General features: G+C 49.4%; 9 protein-coding genes across 9 annotated transcripts; 6 read left to right on the top strand and 3 right to left on the bottom strand.

Moving 5' to 3' along the window:
- Positions 1-160: 160 nt before the first annotated feature.
- V1508DRAFT_413959 (hemolysin-III related-domain-containing protein) lies at positions 161-2,221 on the top strand. The gene is made up of 3 exons (XM_066939859.1): positions 161-510; positions 566-1,701; positions 1,756-2,221. The coding sequence occupies exons 1-3, from the start codon at positions 319-321 to the stop codon at positions 1,862-1,864; spliced, it is 1,437 nt and encodes a 478-aa protein (XP_066796862.1). The 5' UTR covers positions 161-318; the 3' UTR covers positions 1,865-2,221.
- On the bottom strand, positions 2,091-2,896 carry V1508DRAFT_460798 (uncharacterized protein; the record flags this gene model as incomplete). Its single annotated transcript, XM_066942781.1, has 1 exon — positions 2,091-2,896. One exon carries the CDS (start codon positions 2,894-2,896, stop codon positions 2,426-2,428), a length of 471 nt encoding a protein of 156 aa, XP_066796861.1. The 3' UTR covers positions 2,091-2,425.
- Positions 2,897-2,976: 80 nt separating this feature from the next.
- Positions 2,977-5,060, top strand: V1508DRAFT_383717 (DNA polymerase alpha/epsilon subunit B-domain-containing protein). Its single transcript, XM_066937748.1, has 7 exons — positions 2,977-3,210; positions 3,267-3,462; positions 3,520-3,651; positions 3,707-4,063; positions 4,118-4,476; positions 4,527-4,654; positions 4,707-5,060. Exons 1-7 carry the CDS (start codon positions 3,143-3,145, stop codon positions 4,940-4,942), a joined length of 1,476 nt encoding a protein of 491 aa, XP_066796860.1. The 5' UTR covers positions 2,977-3,142; the 3' UTR covers positions 4,943-5,060.
- A 961-nt stretch (positions 5,061-6,021) lies between these two features.
- V1508DRAFT_351931 (alpha-helical ferredoxin) lies at positions 6,022-6,905 on the top strand (the record flags this gene model as incomplete). The annotated part of the gene is made up of 2 exons (XM_066936836.1): positions 6,022-6,765; positions 6,819-6,905. The coding sequence occupies 2 exons, from the start codon at positions 6,022-6,024 to the stop codon at positions 6,903-6,905; spliced, it is 831 nt and encodes a 276-aa protein (XP_066796859.1).
- A 1,330-nt stretch (positions 6,906-8,235) lies between these two features.
- Positions 8,236-9,569, top strand: V1508DRAFT_352035 (uncharacterized protein; the record flags this gene model as incomplete). Its single annotated transcript, XM_066936840.1, has 2 exons — positions 8,236-8,358; positions 8,418-9,569. The coding sequence occupies 2 exons, from the start codon at positions 8,236-8,238 to the stop codon at positions 9,567-9,569; spliced, it is 1,275 nt and encodes a 424-aa protein (XP_066796858.1).
- Positions 9,570-10,001: 432 nt separating this feature from the next.
- Positions 10,002-10,979, top strand: V1508DRAFT_413947 (DnaJ domain-containing protein). The gene is made up of 2 exons (XM_066939858.1): positions 10,002-10,245; positions 10,357-10,979. The coding sequence occupies exons 1-2, from the start codon at positions 10,166-10,168 to the stop codon at positions 10,916-10,918; spliced, it is 642 nt and encodes a 213-aa protein (XP_066796857.1). The 5' UTR covers positions 10,002-10,165; the 3' UTR covers positions 10,919-10,979.
- Positions 10,942-13,466, bottom strand: V1508DRAFT_413945 (uncharacterized protein). The gene is made up of 3 exons (XM_066939857.1): positions 13,274-13,466; positions 11,259-13,206; positions 10,942-11,202 (listed from the first exon to the last, which is right to left on the bottom strand). Exons 1-3 carry the CDS (start codon positions 13,386-13,388, stop codon positions 10,998-11,000), a joined length of 2,268 nt encoding a protein of 755 aa, XP_066796856.1. The 5' UTR covers positions 13,389-13,466; the 3' UTR covers positions 10,942-10,997.
- A 51-nt stretch (positions 13,467-13,517) lies between these two features.
- V1508DRAFT_413944 (ribonuclease H2, subunit B) lies at positions 13,518-14,720 on the top strand. The gene has a single exon (XM_066939856.1). It carries the CDS (start codon positions 13,618-13,620, stop codon positions 14,587-14,589), a length of 972 nt encoding a protein of 323 aa, XP_066796855.1. The 5' UTR covers positions 13,518-13,617; the 3' UTR covers positions 14,590-14,720.
- On the bottom strand, positions 14,455-16,117 carry V1508DRAFT_413942 (ribonuclease H-like domain-containing protein). The gene is made up of 4 exons (XM_066939855.1): positions 15,395-16,117; positions 15,246-15,329; positions 14,926-15,177; positions 14,455-14,865 (listed from the first exon to the last, which is right to left on the bottom strand). Exons 1-4 carry the CDS (start codon positions 15,641-15,643, stop codon positions 14,662-14,664), a joined length of 789 nt encoding a protein of 262 aa, XP_066796854.1. The 5' UTR covers positions 15,644-16,117; the 3' UTR covers positions 14,455-14,661.
- Positions 16,118-16,224: the final 107 nt, after the last annotated feature.

Below are 16,224 nucleotides of genomic sequence, written 5' to 3'. Positions count from 1 at the left end.
CGTTGCAAATACACCTTATAAATGACTACACTTGCTGCGCCTTTGCTCGGCGGAGACTGCTGGCTTCTGAAAATCCACATCAGCTGTAGTTTTGCCGAATCTGGATTAGTGCGAATCTTCATCGCTGCCAACGAGCTCGACTGATATCCGGACGTGATACGGCATAGCTTGAAACTTTAAAAATGTGAAGCGAGCACATGTTTGGTTTGTCTGCCTTAATAAATATGAAGCCTAGTCCCACCTCGCTCCACGATTAGCGTACCGACAGATATTGTGATACGGTAACAGCCGGCCATTTTCGGATTTAGGATCAATACCATGCAGACTGTTACGGAGACTGTTACGTCGGGGCCGGTCGACGTTTCCGATGACGACGAGTCGCGACCGCTGCTGAACAAGGCGGACTCGTTCTCGTCCGCCCGGTCTGCGTCGCGACGTCATTCGTTTCATTCTCATTCCAAAAAATCATCGACAGACTTAGAATTTTTGGAGGAGGTTGTACTGCTGAAAGTAATAAATTCCCGTGCGTTTAGATTCTCTGTTGCGTACTAATGGTTAATTGCAGCTTGATTTGTTTTTGAGCCACCTCGAACAACGCCTCCAATCACTGGAATCATACAGTGCAGAGAAACTTAGCAGACTTGATGAAAGTCTAGTGAACGCATATCAGACCTTGGTTGCAGTGAAGGACTCATGTGGCAAGCTAGGAGGAGAAGTTATTGGAGAAGGATGGCGACGTGGCGAGGCGATCGTTGGCATTCTCGAACGGCGATACAACGAGTCGCTAATTACCAAAGACTCTTTGCCGTCAAAGGTCGCTGCTGGAATGCACTTTCTTGAGCAAAAGCTGTCCGATTTGGAGGGACAGTGCTATACAACAGTCAACGAAACTATGCAGACTGTCGATACGAAACTCAGCGATTCTGCAGATGCGTTCAACCGAAGTATCGAGGCTGCTCTGAAGGCTGCAAAAGAACGACTCATTACTTACGAGGAACTCCCTTTACAGTGGCGGGAAAATCCATATATTTACCGGGGATACAGATTTTGCGCGAATTACACTGAATGTCTTCTCAGCATGGTGAAGATTCACAACGAAACTTGCAATATCTGGACTCATGGTTTCGGTTTCTTTATGATGCTTAGTGTCGCCTTATATTATTACCCATCGTCACCGTATTTCAAAAACTATACTACATGGGACAAAATTGTTTTTGGAATATTTTTGGTTGCGGCTTTGAAATGCTTGCTCACCTCCACAATCTGGCACACGTTTAACAGTATCGGTATTCTGTCCCATAAGCGGTGTTTCGCTTGTGTCGACTATACAGGCATCTCAGTCCTTATAGCATGTTCTATTTTAACGACACAGTATACGTCATTTTACTGTCAACCCATGTCACAAGTCATTTACATGACGGCGACTGCTGTATTTGGTATTGCGGGTGTTGTTATGGCATGGCACCCGGCTTTTGACGAGCCCGAAAACCGATGGCTGCGAATTACGCTTTTTGTCAGCCTGGCGATGTCAGGAGCTTTGGGTCTTGTTCATCTTTCTTTCACCAGAGGCATTATCAGCACGCTGATGTTCTATTTCCCAATAGCAAAGAGCTTGCTATGCTACATTGCCGGTGTTGTTGTTTATGGATGCTTATTCCCAGAAAAATATTTTCCAGGCACTATTTTCGACTGGATTGGAATGTAAGTTTCTTTGGATATGTTATTTGGGAATTATCACTAACATACTTTGAATAGGTCCCACAACATTTGGCACTTGGCAGTTGTCGGTGGTATCTACTATCATTATACTGCCACTCTGAAGCTTCTCGGAGAGGCTAGAGAATTCAGCTGTGCTGCTCCTTAATGGATTTAACCCCGAATTCGACGATTGCCTTGGCTTTGTCATTGAAGTGATCATTTTATATACTTCCTAATTTTTGTTCTTGTTCGGTTTTGTCTATCTCATCTTGGCGTTCAATAGAGTTTTATGTGCAGGGATACATGCTTTTTGGCAAGAGGAACTAATGGCATATTCAACAAGGCGGTGACTAAATTGTTAAGCATTGAGATTAAAGTGCATTAAGCATTTGGTTTTTTTCATTTGTTATTAACTTTGTCTACGAATTCACGCGTCATACAGAAGTGTGCTCGCAAAAGGTATTTGATTGGAATGCATGTACATGCGCGTAATTAATAAACAAAGGTGCAAGCAATCATGGCTATCCTCCTTGCTTCACAAGCATTTGATGTAGCATTGCCCTCGGGAATTACTTCCTCCTCGGTGGTTGTAGAATGGTGCGTTAGACATCCTGGATCAAGATCTACAATGACGCAGTCCACGTCCAAATTTCATCGACTTGTTAGATCCAGCCAAGAAAGTAGATAATCCGGTCATCCTCACAGTAATGCTCTGTCAAGGAAACATTCAAGCCTGACTCCCCGTTTCCTTCCCCTTGCCTTTATGCGGTTTATTCCCCTTCGAATTTTGTTCTTCCCCATTTAGCTCATCAACCTCTTCATCTTCGTCCAAAACAGCCTTATCCAACGGCGCAGCAATCGTAGGCAGCTTCCCAAACAAAGCAACAAACGAAAACGCCGCAATAACAATCCCTGTAAACGATAAAAGCATTAAATTCGAATGCGACGAAATCGCACGATCAATTGGCGTGGCTCTCATATTGGCGGGGGTAGACCTTTCAGTGTTGTGAGTTTGGTCGTCGTCGTTGCAGGTCTGAACTGGTTTGGATAGGTATAGTCGCATAGATATTGCTTCTAAAACGACTGGTATGGATACAAGGTGGTATATCCAAAGCCGGCACACGTGAGGAGCCAAGGCGGTGCAGTTAACCTTAGCGATGGAAGTACGCGTGGCCCCGGGCTGGGGGTGATCTGTCATATTACGTGCGGCTCAGTAGTTGGGAGGTTAAGCCGCTGTCACGCTCACAGCGTTTCGTACCTTCTGCTGTAAGCGTCGAGTTCGTGTAATACGATGCGGGCCCATAATAGTCAATAGCACTTTGGAGTATTTTCCATAAAGTATTATGGGCGCGTTTGTACTTCGCTTATTTTATGGCGGCTCTGATGAAGGGCCGCGATCTACCGAATAGTTCTGCATGCAATATCAGCTTCAACCGCAAAACTCATGAATATCATGGCGCCAGTAGCTTCAACATCGACTCTAGATTCAGGTTACTTGCTTTCTGATCCAAAGTGGGTTTCGATTATATTTCAATGCCGTTAAAATCCAGCTAATGTATTGTCGGCAGAGAGGACGAGACTTTTCCAATGTTCGAGCGACGGGCGTCATCACGCAAATTAATATCGAAATACAACGATGAATTTGTGTTGAAGAATACGGAAAAGACTTATGAGCAGCAATACGCGAGTTTGTATTTTCTCAGGCTTACTGTTCTGAAGCCGCGGGTGTCGAAAGTCGCTGCTGAAGCCTGGAATGGCATGAGTGTGAGTCGACCTGGCAGTCCACGTCTGCGGGTAATAGGAGCTAATGTAGGGCTGTAGATTTTGAATCAGGAAGTTAAAGCTGTGGATCGGGTATTAGACGTTCGGCAGGGCGAGTTCTGTTGGATTGTCGGGACGGTGTACATTGAAATGACGCTGAAGCCTAACATCTTGGACGAGATTACTAAGGAGGTCAGTATATGTTCCTGAAATTCGTTTCCATTATGTAGTACTAACTATGGCGTAGTTTTGGACCACAGCACCAATCTCCAAAGACAAGTTCGCAGACCCCGAAAACGATGCAATTATGCTCGAAGACGAATCTGGGCGCGTAAATCTCGTGGGATCGACGATCAAGAGCGAATTACTCGTGACCGGTTGCGTTGTCGCTGTTCTGGGGAGCGAGACCACTAGCGGAGATTTCGACGTCGTTGATATCAGGTTTCCCCAGCTTGCGCCTCAGCTGCCACGGAAGATGTCGACAGGACACGAGCGGAAGTACGTGGCGGTGGTGTCCGGGTTGGAAGTTAGCGGTGATGTTCATGAGAGCTATGAGACGTCAATGCTGTTTGAGTATCTCATGGGTGAACTCGGTGGCTCTGATGTAAGTGTCAGTCACTGCGCTAGATGATTATCAAGAGTTTGCTAAGCAATGCAGGATTCCAAGCACGCATCGGAGATCATACACGTCATAGTCGCCGGGAATTCGTTCTCTAATCGCCGTAGTCCACTCTCAAGAGACGAAGAGAGCCCAGACAACTCCCAGAAAAGGAAGAAAAAATACGGCTACGACTCATCGTCGTATAACTCAAAACCTACGGAAGCGCTAGATAGTTTGTTAGCTGATTTGAGTGCTTCTGTCTCGGTCGACATCATGCCTGGAGATCAGGATCCGACGAATTACTCGTATCCCCAGCAGCCGATTAATGCGGCTCTGGTTCCCAGGTCACGAAGGTTCTTGGGGTCGAGTTTTAGATCTGTATCGAATCCATGCTGGTGGGATATTGAAGGATTACGGTGAGATCCCTGGATGCAGCTTTGCACGAGCTCGTATTAACATTTGATAGGATTCTTGGAACTGGTGGACAGCCGATCGACGACATTTTCAAGTATATCGAAGGCGATGACAGATTACAAATGATGGAAACTTGCCTACGATGGCAACACTGTGCGCCGACTGCTCCCGATACGTTGTGTAAGTTCAGTCAGTGTTCACCTATTCTTGCTGAGGACTAAGATTGTGGTAGGGAGTTATCCTTTTCGCGACTGCGACCCGTTCATTTTAAACGAAACGCCACATTTATTCTTCGCAGGAAACCAGCCAGAGTTCAAGACGAAAATAGTAGTGGGGGAAGACGGACAACGTGTACGCCTGGTCGCGGTGCCAAAGTTCTCTGAGACTGGCAAGGTTGTACTGGTAGATGTGGATTCATTAGCTGCCGAGGTCGTGACATTTGCGTTAAATGGAACTGGGCGTGATTAATATTGATATGTGAATGGCGACATGTGTAGAGGTTCAGATCAGTGTACATTAGGCGTAAAAAGAACTGTATTGTATACCGAAATTCTATGAACTTTTGGCCAGTATAGCCGTCCTACTATTTGCGGGTTCAAGAAGCTCCAGTTATTATCAGTGCTCACCGTTGTAAGAAAGGGCACGAGACCAGCAGGATGTGCGACTCTTTTATCTTCGTCCACTTCCAAGGGGCATCGTCGCCAAGGGTGCCAAAATCGCTATTTTTTGTGATATGCAGTTAATTTGGTAGAATATAGAAAAGAAATCCTCTAATTATATATTTATTTATAAATTTGACAGCAATATTCGCTGAGTGTATATTTGGGGTCTGATGCAGTGAGAAAGAACATAGAATATACTGAGATAGCGACAAATCTTTTTCGATCTTCTAATGTTTCTCTGCTACAGCTGACGTGACCGTGATCCGAGAACAGGTTCGACAGTTCGGGCAAACCCGGCTATTTGTTTTGTGTAGGGTCATCCGGTATCCGAAGCGTTCCGGTGGAATATGATACTCCCGGCACTGGTAGTGTGGTTGGTGCCGCTTTAATGCACGTGACAAGCTGCTCGATATTTTGCGGTAATGTTGATAAATTGTACCATTGCAAGACAATTATATAGCATAAACATTACTATCACAGGAAAGATGAGTCAAAACTATGATGCAAAGAAATACCAATGCGAGGTCTTTGCACTTTTTTGCAATTTGACTGGGCCGCCAGATGGCCGGGTAACATGCTCTGACTTTACTGGCCAATCGCAGGCCGGCAAGTTCTCACATAGACACGCGCGACACGACAGATACGCCACAAAGGCGTCGGACCAGTGCACTGTACAGCCAATCGGAGTCCAGGCGTTTATAACACGGGACAGTGCCGGAGATTCCCCCGCAGGGTGGTGAGCCGACTTGGAATTTGAGTGTTCTCCTCCTTTTTTCACACTTACTCTTCTGCTGCCACTTGTCGTCACGGGTTCTGTCGCATCAGTCTATTGACAATCGAATCTCGAAATCGAAAATGAACACCTGCCGAACGTCTCTTACCGTGATGAGCAGCGTAATTGCGGGATCCGTCCCGCGCATGATGTCGTCGTCCATGCGCGCTGGCGCGATCTCTACTGTGCGTGGTATGGCGACTGCAACTTCGGAACCTGCGCGTGCGGCCGATTCGCCGCGGATGAAGAAGTTCAAGATCTACAGATGGAACCCTGACGAGCCGACGTCGAAACCCAGCATGCAGGACTTTGAGGTTGATTTGAACGAATGTGGCCCCATGATGCTGGATGCGATTATAAAGATCAAGAACGAGCAGGACGCGACGCTCACGTTCCGCCGGTCGTGCCGTGAGGGCATTTGCGGATCGTGTGCGATGAACATCAATGGCACTAACACGCTCGCGTGTCTTTGCCGCATTGACACGGACTTGACGCAGACAACGAAGGTGTACCCCCTCCCGCACATGTTTGTCGTGAAGGACCTAGTCCCGGACTTGACGCAGTTCTACAAGCAATACAAGTCCATCAAACCCTATTTGCAGCGCAAGGACTACCCTGCGGATGGCAAAGAGACCCTGCAGTCTATTGAGGATCGCAAGAAGTTGGATGGATTGTACGAGTGCATTTTGTGCGCGTGCTGCTCAACAAGTTGCCCGTCGTACTGGTGGAACCAGTCGGAGTACCTGGGCCCGGCGATCTTGCTGCAGACTTACAGGTGGTTGGTGGACAGCCGTGATCAGGCGACCGAGGAGCGTAAGCTTGCGCTCGAGAACTCGATGTCGCTTTATCGATGCCATGTGAGTGTAACTTACGGATTGAAGTTTTAAGTGTCACGATACTAATTGTGCAGACCATCATGAACTGCTCGAGGACGTGCCCCAAGGGCTTGAATCCTGGTCTTGCCATTGCTCAGATCAAGAAGAGCATGGCGCTGTAAGCATTACATGATCGTAATGCGAATACAGTTCTCAGCTAGAGTGCTTACATCAATGTGGAGAAATGCATATAATTATCATTACTTCGTTCAACCTGGCGTTTAGTTTGTATTTAGTTCGTTTAGTTTGTTATTGTAATGCTCTTGGGTAGGATTTGAAATGGAGGCAAGGGAGGATGGCTGACTGCTGACGGCGATATTGATTGATGTGTATAATATAATCGTTTGCCGGTATTCTTGACTTTGCACCATCGATATCATCGTAGGTATCAGCAGTGCGCGTGATGCGGAGCAGACCGCGGAAGAGGAAGACAGCCGACGGCATTCGGGAAGCTGGACTCCAGCTGGGACTGACTTCACGTACCCGACTCGACACTGACTGAGAGGATGATGCTTTCGTTCACTAGCACACATAAGAGACGTGGCGCGTGTAGGAATACACAATCTGTACTGTGCAAACAACTCCTGCACTCGGCGACTGACACAGGTCGCTCCTCGTCAGTCTAATCCTCTTGCCTAGTAACCGATATCGGAAGGCAGTTATCAGCCCTTGCACAACTCCGCACCGATCAATCGCGTTCCGGCTTCGGCCCACCTTAGAGCCGCTTGGATCGGTGTCGTGGACGATGTGATCCTGGCCGTGTCCTCAAATTGACTTGAGTAGTGCTTGCATTTTGTGTCCAGGACAGGACAGCGTAGCCACAACTCAGTCCAGATGCCACGTTCCGCCCTAGCTGTAGTCCGAACGGAGAAGACCAGAAAGTGTATATTGTCCATTTACAACTAATTCGAAGTGACTTTATTTATCGTAGTGCGTCGCTACATACAGAATTGCCAGGGCAAGGGCCATTAGCGGCCGGTGGACCCCGATAGATGGGACACTTTTTGAGTCCGTCTACAGTTACGCGCCGCCCGACTGGCACTCTCACATCGATCAATCCGGGAGCACTTTTTTCCCCACGCTGCGCCGTTCCACTATCTGATCCCACACATCCTGCCCCATTCCCGCCCCATTTGTTTTTGCCACAGATATAAAAATGGCCTCACTCGCCCTCGCGCGCTCTGTCCGAGCTGCCCGCGTCACTGCAAGACCCCACCTCGCCATCTCTGCTGCCAGCCTTGTGCATCGTCAGTCGCCTCGTTCTGTCCGCCCTACTATCACGGGCCCGCCTTACGCTAGTCTGTCTCAGTTCAACATCATGGCTGCGGGACGTAAGTCAATCTACATGAGTTCGACTATTCTGCTAATCCAAAATACTCCGACATTGCGTGTTTGTTAGTGCAATTGGCGTATTGTTGCAGAGCAATTGTGATTTGGCAAAAAGTTTTTTTGATGGGTGCTCTTGCGGTGACTAACTCCGACTCAGTGTCCACGAAGGTTCAGGTTAAGAACCCAATTGTCGAACTCGACGGCGACGAGATGACCAGAATTATCTGGCAGTTGATCAAAGACAAAGTAGTTTTATTTCCTGAGTCCTGACTTCTGCCGAACTAGTTGTTAACGCGCTGGTTTAGCTCATCCTGCCATACGTCGACGTCGACCTCAAATACTACGATCTCGGAATCGAATACAGAGACCAAACCAACGACAAGGTCACGGTCGACGCCGCCGAGGCCATTCTCAAATACCAGGTCGGCGTCAAGTGCGCCACCATCACACCTGACGAGGCTCGCGTGAAGGAGTTCGGCCTCAAGAAGATGTGGCTCTCGCCCAACGGCACCATCCGCAACATTCTCGGCGGCACCGTCTTCCGCGAACCCATCGTGATTCCCGCCATCCCGCGTCTCATCCCCGGATGGACAGAGCCCATCATCATCGGCCGCCACGCCCATGGTGACCAATACAAGGCCACAGACGTCGTCTACCAGTCCGCTGGCAAACTCGAGCTCGTCTTCTCCCCGGCGGACGGCAGCGAGCCCGTCCGAAACACTGTCTACGACTTCAAGAGCCCTGGCATCGGCCTTGCCATGTACAACACGGACGAGTCCATCCGGGGATTCGCGTACGCTTCGTTCGCACTCGCGCTCCAAAAGGGATACCCGCTGTACATGTCGACCAAGAACACCATCCTCAAGCGCTACGACGGTCGCTTCAAGGATATTTTCCAAGAAATCTATGACAGCGAGTTCAAGACCAAATTCGAGGAGAAGGGTATCTGGTACGAACACCGTCTGATCGACGACATGGTCGCCCAGATGATCAAGTCTAAGGGCGGCTTCATCATCGCCATGAAGAACTACGACGGCGACGTGCAGTCCGATATCGTCGCGCAGGGCTTCGGATCGCTCGGACTCATGACCTCAGTCTTGATTTCGCCGGACGGCAAGACGTTCGAGTCCGAGGCCGCGCATGGAACCGTCACCCGTCATTACCGTGAGTACCAGAAGGGCCGTGAAACCTCGACGAACTCAATCGCGTCTATCTTTGCGTGGACCCGCGGTCTCGAGCAGCGTGGCAAGCTCGACGGAACGCCCGAGGTTATCAAGTTCGCCCGCGCTCTCGAGCGAGCTACTATCGACACCGTCAATATTGATGGCATTATGACCAAGGACCTCGCGCTCGCGCAGGGCAAGAAGGAACGGTCCGCTTACGTCACCACTGAGGAGTATATCGACGCAGTCGCAAGCCGTCTCCACGCAGCGTTGGACGAAAAGGTCAAGATCTAATCATCCCATCCATGACATGTCAAATCATCATCGTAATCTCACTGCGACAGCCAATGCGACCCACCATCGTCCACCGGATTTCTGTGCTTAATTGTACTTATTTATATGACATTTTGTAATTATCCAGTTTCTTTGGCGACATTTTGTAATTATCAGGTTGGATTCTTTTGGGGGGGGGGAATTTCACATATTGGCCCTTTTTGCATGTCGCTGGACAGTCACCATGGTTTTACTCGGCGTGATATAGTAAATAGATCTTCTTCTCCGCAATGCCGCATTCGTATCAATCTGTAAACCTTGGAAACATTGACCAGTTCACTCTTATACGACGGTTGTGTTTGTATCTATGTACCCTAACATCGTCGCTGAGCCGCACCTTGAAGGTTTTAATCAGGGCTGATCGACGTCATGCTCATCTGTCAATCGACACGTGTGGCGGAGTCCAGATTGACGGGCTTGCGGAGCGGTGATGTGTCTTATTCTTGTAACTTGTGTCGCTGTATCGGTTTTTCTTGGTCGTTTGCAGTTTATTCCTGAGCAGAAAGATATTGATTGATAAACTAGAAGAAGACGAAGGAATATTGCAAGTGGCAAAGATGGTATTACCGGATCATTACAAAGTCCTTAATTGCCAACCGTATGCCTCGCAGGCACAGATTCGAGATGCGTATAAACGGTATATGTCCTCATTTCACTGTCTTGCTATGCAATATTGTCCATCTTGTTTATATCGTTTAGTTTTGGGTTGGCTTCGTATGGAATTCGTGGATTCTAACCAGTCACGCAGCGCAGCACTAGCAACGCACCCAGACCGCTTCCCACCGTCCTCGACCGCAGCAGACACGGCGACCAGAAACTTCCAACGAGTCTCGGACGCGTATTTTGTGCTCGGCGATCCGGCCCGTCGCGCCGAATATGATCGGCAACGAGACACCCAGGCCGGCGTGGGCCAGGAGTATTTCACGAACGACGACGAGCGGCAGAGCACCTATCAGAATGAATTCAAGGCCGCGTTCGAAGAAATGTTCCGTGACTCCGAGTTCGACGCGTCGTCCTTCGCACACGACGATACCCAGGCCGATACAGAAGCCGACGGACGCCACGAGGAGCGGGCTCGAAGCAAATTCTATACGATCCTGACGGGTCTTGCTGGCGGAGTTATCGGGTTCACCATCGCGAACGTGCCTGGCGCGCTAGCAGGCTTGGCGGTTGGCGCGAAATTGGGAAATATAAGGGATAACAAGGGAAAGAGTGTGTATGAGGTATTTCAGGAATTGCCGAGAGAGGACAGGGCGAGAGTGTTGGCGCAGTTGGCACAGAAAGTGTTTAGTAGTGTGCCGCTGTCGTGATTAATGGTTTGTTTGTAGAATAATGGCACTGTAGGTTCTAATAAATGAATATATACATTTGCATCGTCGTATGATGAGGCTAATGGCCACGGAAGGTGGGGCGGCGCGAGGCTTCGTAGTTCATGTCGTCATCTTGGAAACGTTCGAGGCAGTATATCTTTGCACCACTTCTGTTCGCACGATCGGGTTTAGGAGCGAGAGGGTCCGGTAATAAGCCTTCGCGTGCACCGCCGCGTGTCATGATCATCCTCTGACCATTCTTCTTTGGCGAAAACATCGTAGTCCTGCCCGTGGTCAGTCCCATTCGACGTGTTTACGTCCCAAATTATTCCCAACTCACCCTTTGTTGACTTCAGCCCTTCGGCTAGACGTCCGTCGCACAGCCAACTCAACATGAAACTCACAATAGTCGGTCTTCCGCAAGTCAACCCAATTCCTACATGGCGTCTCCTTCCTCGTCATGGCCTTACACATGCCAAAATCCCGTGCCCGGCCAACCTCAACGACTTCGTCGTCGCGCTCCGTAATATTCAGATTGAAACCGGTCCCGCCGGACTTTGCGGGCCAGACGCCCGGATTTACAACAGCGACGACGTCGCCGAGTCTCAACTTCCAGAACTTGTCGAGCGGCGGACCCATTACGAAGACGTCGACATCTTGTTTGAGATCTGTGAGCTTGAGAATGAAGTACCGCCGCGCCTGCATGTTCTCCTCCTCATTCACATCCGTCTTCTTCTTCTGTTCTTCTTTTCGCTTGGGGCGGCGCGCGCTGTAGGCATCAGGCTCAACCGTCGCGCTCGCAATAATCTTCTTCCAATCCTTCACATTCTTCCCGCCCTCCTCCACAACACCTTCCTCTTCTTCGGTTTTTTTCTTCAGCGTAGCCTGCCGTTTGGTGTACATTATAGACGATTTTCTCGCAACAACTCCAAATACCGCCCAATCAGGGTACGCAGGCGGGTCGTATTCGGGAGGCGCGACAGCAGCGTAGAGGCTCGAGACTGTGAATATCATTTTGTCGCGCATGGACACGGCCATGTCTTGCACCGAGATGTACCTGGTCAAGAGCGTGAGTTTGGTGTAAGAGTCGTACAAGTCTGTTTGTGTGCCTGATAACTTCGATGCAAATGTGTTCACAGACGGTTCAGATGGGGCGACTGGTGGAGTGGGCGTGGCTGTTACCGCGCTGGTGGTGACAGACAATACATCCGACGAACGCACAGGCGGCTCTATTTCCAAGTCGTCGTCGCTATCGTCAAGGACGCGAGCTGTCGAGTCAGATAAATCAGCAGGCGTAGCTCGTTTCCACAGTGGGTTACGGACATCCACAGGTCGGCAATCCTTCTCCGCCTTTCGTGCCTCCTCATTCTGCTGCAGCTTCTCGGCGGCATTATCACACGCGTCTTTCTTGGCGTTTCCACGTCGCGCAGCCATCAAGCGCTCTGCAAATGGCGTCTTTGTGTGAACCGCGGTATGTACCGGTTTCGCAATCCTCGCATACGCCGTCCCGCGTCGTTTCTCGATCGCATCCTGACGAGTCCGCTCAACCCGCGCCATCTGTGTCGATTTCAACCCCATGGTCGGCGCCAAATGCATGCCACTCCGTCCCAACTCTGCATGCCCGACGACGACGCTACTTGTAGGCACCGTGTCTGACAATTTCGGTTTCCTGTGCCGAGTCAGAGATATGTCATGTGCGGAGAGCCCTTTGTCGACGCCTAACATCTGACGCAAGGGAACGACGTCGTGCCTTTTTGGTTTTATTGGAGAGGGCGATTTCGGGACCAGAACTTCCGGTTTTGTTGCAGACTTAGTCTTGGTCGCATTTGTGTCGGGCGGCGGTGCACGGAGGATGGCTGGAAGGAGCGAGTTCTTGATTGAAGGGGAGCAATCCAGGCGGCGGCGTTTTATGATTTCGTCGTTGTGAACCTTTTGCTGTTCCGGCGAGAAAAGTTTATGCCCCGGCGAGGATCGCGGCGTTGAGCGGCCGACCACAACGTCCGCCGGGGTCGGCGGGACGCAGTCAGGCAATGATTGATCTGAAGACATGAGGTCCGGCATGAACCTCGATGACGGCTGCTTCGTCGGCGTAGTCAGTGCGGATGTGGATGCTCTTCGTGCTTCTGTATCTGTAGGGTTCGAGCCGTGTCGCTCGTGCTGCTGCTGCTGGCGAAGGATTTTTCTCCGCTTGAGTTCGTGGAGTGCAAGTTTTGCTCTTAACGCTTCTTGTTCGGCTCGTATTCTTGCTTGTTCGGCTTCAGACTGTTTTAATTTTAACATGAGCATTTCTATAATTATTGTTATTATATTGTAATATAAGAAAGAGACGTAATAGAGATGACCGGAATAGAGTACCTTCGTCGTCAGAGTCGGACTCCCCGTCACCTAGGTCCGGCACGGTGGGTCGCCGGGCTCGCGCGCGAGAAGTGGGGATTCCTGTATTTGGAGACACTGTTACCGGAGACTCCATATCGCAGGTTTGAAATCGGTAATAGTGACTCTGGCAGTGGACGGACGCCGCGGACAGTTAGCACTTGCGGAAGGAGCGATGGATCGTAGTAGTGCCCTAGGACTGCGACGCGTCTAGAATAACGCGTCGCGACGCCGGCGGACCGAGCCGCACATAGCCGTCACTCATCTCGACTTTGCCAATACAGGGGCCATATCGTTTGCATAATCAACTGCTGTTGAAGACCACAATGTCACGACTGTTTATAATACCAGCTGGAGATGGTAGGGACGACTCAGTGAGCAGCATAGTTACGCTTCCGCACCCATCGACGGCAGTGCGGACGCGGTATCTCGTCACGCGTTCACCACTGGCCATTCACGAGCTGACGATCATCGACCACCCGACGCCCCATTCCACTCTTATATCTCATTCTTCATCGTTAGATTGTGACGCTGGTCCGACGCCATTGAGTCCGGTGTCCGAGACGTCAGCGACAGAAGACGATACAGGGTGCATAATATCGTCGGCGCAGGTGCACATCGCGACGCTGGTGGCCCCCTTTTTTTTTCTTCTCCGCGTGTTAGTGCAACACGAGGCGCAATACCGCACATGGGAAGATATTTTCGATTGTTTGCGCCTTGAGACGCCGGCGTACAGACATATCTCGGCCCTTCTTGAACCTGAACTCGAAAAAATCGCAGACACGGTTGAGCCGGCGCCTGGAATCCGGTGCTACAGACTATCGAGAGACAAATTATTCCGGTTGCTGTCCTCGCGGATTACACGCATGACGGACAAATTGCCGGAAATTTTAACAAAGACTCACGTCACCAGCAAGCTCGCGCCGGTGAGGTTTGACGAAAGTACTCCGGACGAGATGTACGTCCGCGCCAGAAGGCAGGTCGCGATCACGATAATGGCGGGGTATCTGCCATCGTCGCTTGCGAAGGCGTTCGTGGCCGGGTTTGAGAGTGAGAAAAGGGTATTGGATGACTATGTGAGCCGGTTGAACGAGGCTAGGGCGCAGGAGATGATGCGGCAGATGATGATGGCTGGGGCAGGGAATGGGAAGCGCAAGTTTGAGGACGAGGACAAAGATGAGGCATTGAAGAATAAAAAGACAGGAAAGAATGCGCATGCCAGCAATGGGGTCAGGAAACTGAAAAAGGCGGATACGACTGGCATGTCTAAATTGAGCATGTTCTTCAACAAGAAATAAAGAGAGTTCTTGGAATTAACGGCGTTGCGGAATTGGTGCTTACTTGTGCGCTACTATTGTAATATAATTATCTCATGCTGAACTATCGGTCTTGTCGGAGAATAGCCAGTTGTCGTAGTAGTACTTTAGTTCACCTATGCTTTCAAGGACATCGCTCTTCGCAGTATGATTGTACTTCTTTGCCGGCACACCTTTCTTCAATGTCGGATTACGTCGTCTGGCCAGTTCCTTGAGAGTCGAGACATCAATAATACGATAATGCAGGAAATCAATCAACTAGAGCAGTTAGCTCCGGCATAGGCCAAAAAAATAGCAGCAGCAGCAACAAAGTCAGACCTCCGGCATCTCCCGTCTTAGAAATTCCTTGTCCATGTGTACAGAGTTACCGCTCAGCATCCCGGTCCGCTCGTCAGTAACGCCGCATTCGTCTTTCAAGTACTTCAACAGTTTAATTTCAATATCTCTTGTCGAGCTCGTCGACGCACGCACTTTGGCGGTTAACCCGGATTCGCCATGGTGCTTGACACACCATTCGTCCATGCCGTCGAGTATCTTATCTGGACAAGAAATGACTTCTTCGAATCCGTTCTGCACTTGTCCTGTTAGCGGGAGATGGTTTGTGAACGACAACAACCACAGGAAAGGAGAAACCGTACTGGTTCGACGACGTTCAGATCGCCATCTGTGACGAAGCATGCAATTTCGATAATTCTGTCATTATAAACATCAAGGCCTGTCATCTTCCTCGTAAGAAATTAGTATTTGTGCTCACGATGACATAATTCAACATGACGAACTAACGTACTTCGCAATCGATCCACACCATAGGTCCAGGAGGTCCGCTCGTATCCATTGCCATAGGGTCGGTAATAGCGGTATTCAACAGATTTCTGGTAGAGCTAAACAGTCGCGTGGATGCACTCGCTGGGTATTTCTTGGTAGCGTGCGGTCGGAGTAGCAAATAGACGTTGATACGAGGTGCGAATTGACGGGACGCTGGCAGAAGTGATTCAGGAGCTCTCCAGTACGCTCTCCGAGGCAACCAACGGGGCATAGAAGGTAGTTGTCAATAATGAGCCTGAATTGTATATGCTGATTAGCGATGAGATCTAAATCATTTCTACGCCGCCTATTGTCACAGCCTCACATGGCCTGCCTATCAGCATTGGTTGAAGTAATTCTTAATTGGTGCAAATCAGGGTAACAGTATTGCTGATTATGTCTTTTTATATGTAGTCAGGCTATGGTTTCCGAAGCAGATCACTTTTCTTGTACAAATTAATACAAAATTCAAAACGCACAAAACTGTGAGACCAACAATTATTATAAATAAGGGACCAGTATGCTTTTGATCGGAAAGCGTATATTGGCATACATGTTCGAACTATGACAGACATTGAAGAGATGGATAACAAAAACCTCTTTGGTTTAAATTAATTGAAAAGCCAGCAAATAAATATTATAAATAATATTTACCACTATTGTCTGGCGGTGCACGACTGCCAAATGTCACCGACCTGGTTTGAATTATTGTCAGTTGCGGCCATACCAAGAAGAAAGCACAGTTCCCCGTCCGATCAACATCAGTTAAGCTTCTTTGGGCCTACTTAGTACTGCGGTGGGAGACCACGCTGG

This window comes from Lipomyces doorenjongii, assembly GCF_038497915.1.
Source record: "Lipomyces doorenjongii strain NRRL Y-27504 unplaced genomic scaffold V1508scaffold_14, whole genome shotgun sequence".
In the NCBI taxonomy this organism is placed as follows: domain Eukaryota; kingdom Fungi; phylum Ascomycota; class Lipomycetes; order Lipomycetales; family Lipomycetaceae; genus Lipomyces; species Lipomyces doorenjongii.
The sequence above is the reverse complement of the archived record's forward strand: the minus strand, read 5'-3'. Positions and strand labels throughout refer to the sequence as shown.

Excerpts from the sequence above, each read along its gene's own strand:
- V1508DRAFT_413945 (XM_066939857.1), bottom strand. The coding sequence starts at position 13,388 with ATGGAGTCTCCGGTAACAGTGTCTCCAAATACAGGAATCCCCACTTCT. Across the intron at positions 13,207-13,273 it reads GTCCGACTCTGACGACGAAG|AAATGCTCATGTTAAAATTA; the intron begins GTACTCTATTCC and ends CAATAATTATAG. Across the intron at positions 11,203-11,258 it reads AGGGCTGAAGTCAACAAAGG|GACTACGATGTTTTCGCCAA; the intron begins GTGAGTTGGGAA and ends GACCACGGGCAG.
- V1508DRAFT_383717 (XM_066937748.1), top strand. The coding sequence starts at position 3,143 with ATGAATATCATGGCGCCAGTAGCTTCAACATCGACTCTAGATTCAGGT. Across the intron at positions 3,463-3,519 it reads AAGCCTGGAATGGCATGAGT|ATTTTGAATCAGGAAGTTAA; the intron begins GTGAGTCGACCT and ends GTAGGGCTGTAG. Across the intron at positions 3,652-3,706 it reads TGGACGAGATTACTAAGGAG|TTTTGGACCACAGCACCAAT; the intron begins GTCAGTATATGT and ends ACTATGGCGTAG.
- V1508DRAFT_413959 (XM_066939859.1), top strand. The coding sequence starts at position 319 with ATGCAGACTGTTACGGAGACTGTTACGTCGGGGCCGGTCGACGTTTCC. Across the intron at positions 511-565 it reads AGGAGGTTGTACTGCTGAAA|CTTGATTTGTTTTTGAGCCA; the intron begins GTAATAAATTCC and ends GGTTAATTGCAG. Across the intron at positions 1,702-1,755 it reads ATTTTCGACTGGATTGGAAT|GTCCCACAACATTTGGCACT; the intron begins GTAAGTTTCTTT and ends TACTTTGAATAG.
- V1508DRAFT_413942 (XM_066939855.1), bottom strand. The coding sequence starts at position 15,643 with ATGCCCCGTTGGTTGCCTCGGAGAGCGTACTGGAGAGCTCCTGAATCA. Across the intron at positions 15,330-15,394 it reads TGGTGTGGATCGATTGCGAA|ATGACAGGCCTTGATGTTTA; the intron begins GTACGTTAGTTC and ends CTTACGAGGAAG. Across the intron at positions 15,178-15,245 it reads ATCTGAACGTCGTCGAACCA|AACGGATTCGAAGAAGTCAT; the intron begins GTACGGTTTCTC and ends GGACAAGTGCAG.
- V1508DRAFT_413944 (XM_066939856.1), top strand. The coding sequence starts at position 13,618 with ATGTCACGACTGTTTATAATACCAGCTGGAGATGGTAGGGACGACTCA.
- V1508DRAFT_413947 (XM_066939858.1), top strand. The coding sequence starts at position 10,166 with ATGGTATTACCGGATCATTACAAAGTCCTTAATTGCCAACCGTATGCC. Across the intron at positions 10,246-10,356 it reads ATTCGAGATGCGTATAAACG|CGCAGCACTAGCAACGCACC; the intron begins GTATATGTCCTC and ends CCAGTCACGCAG.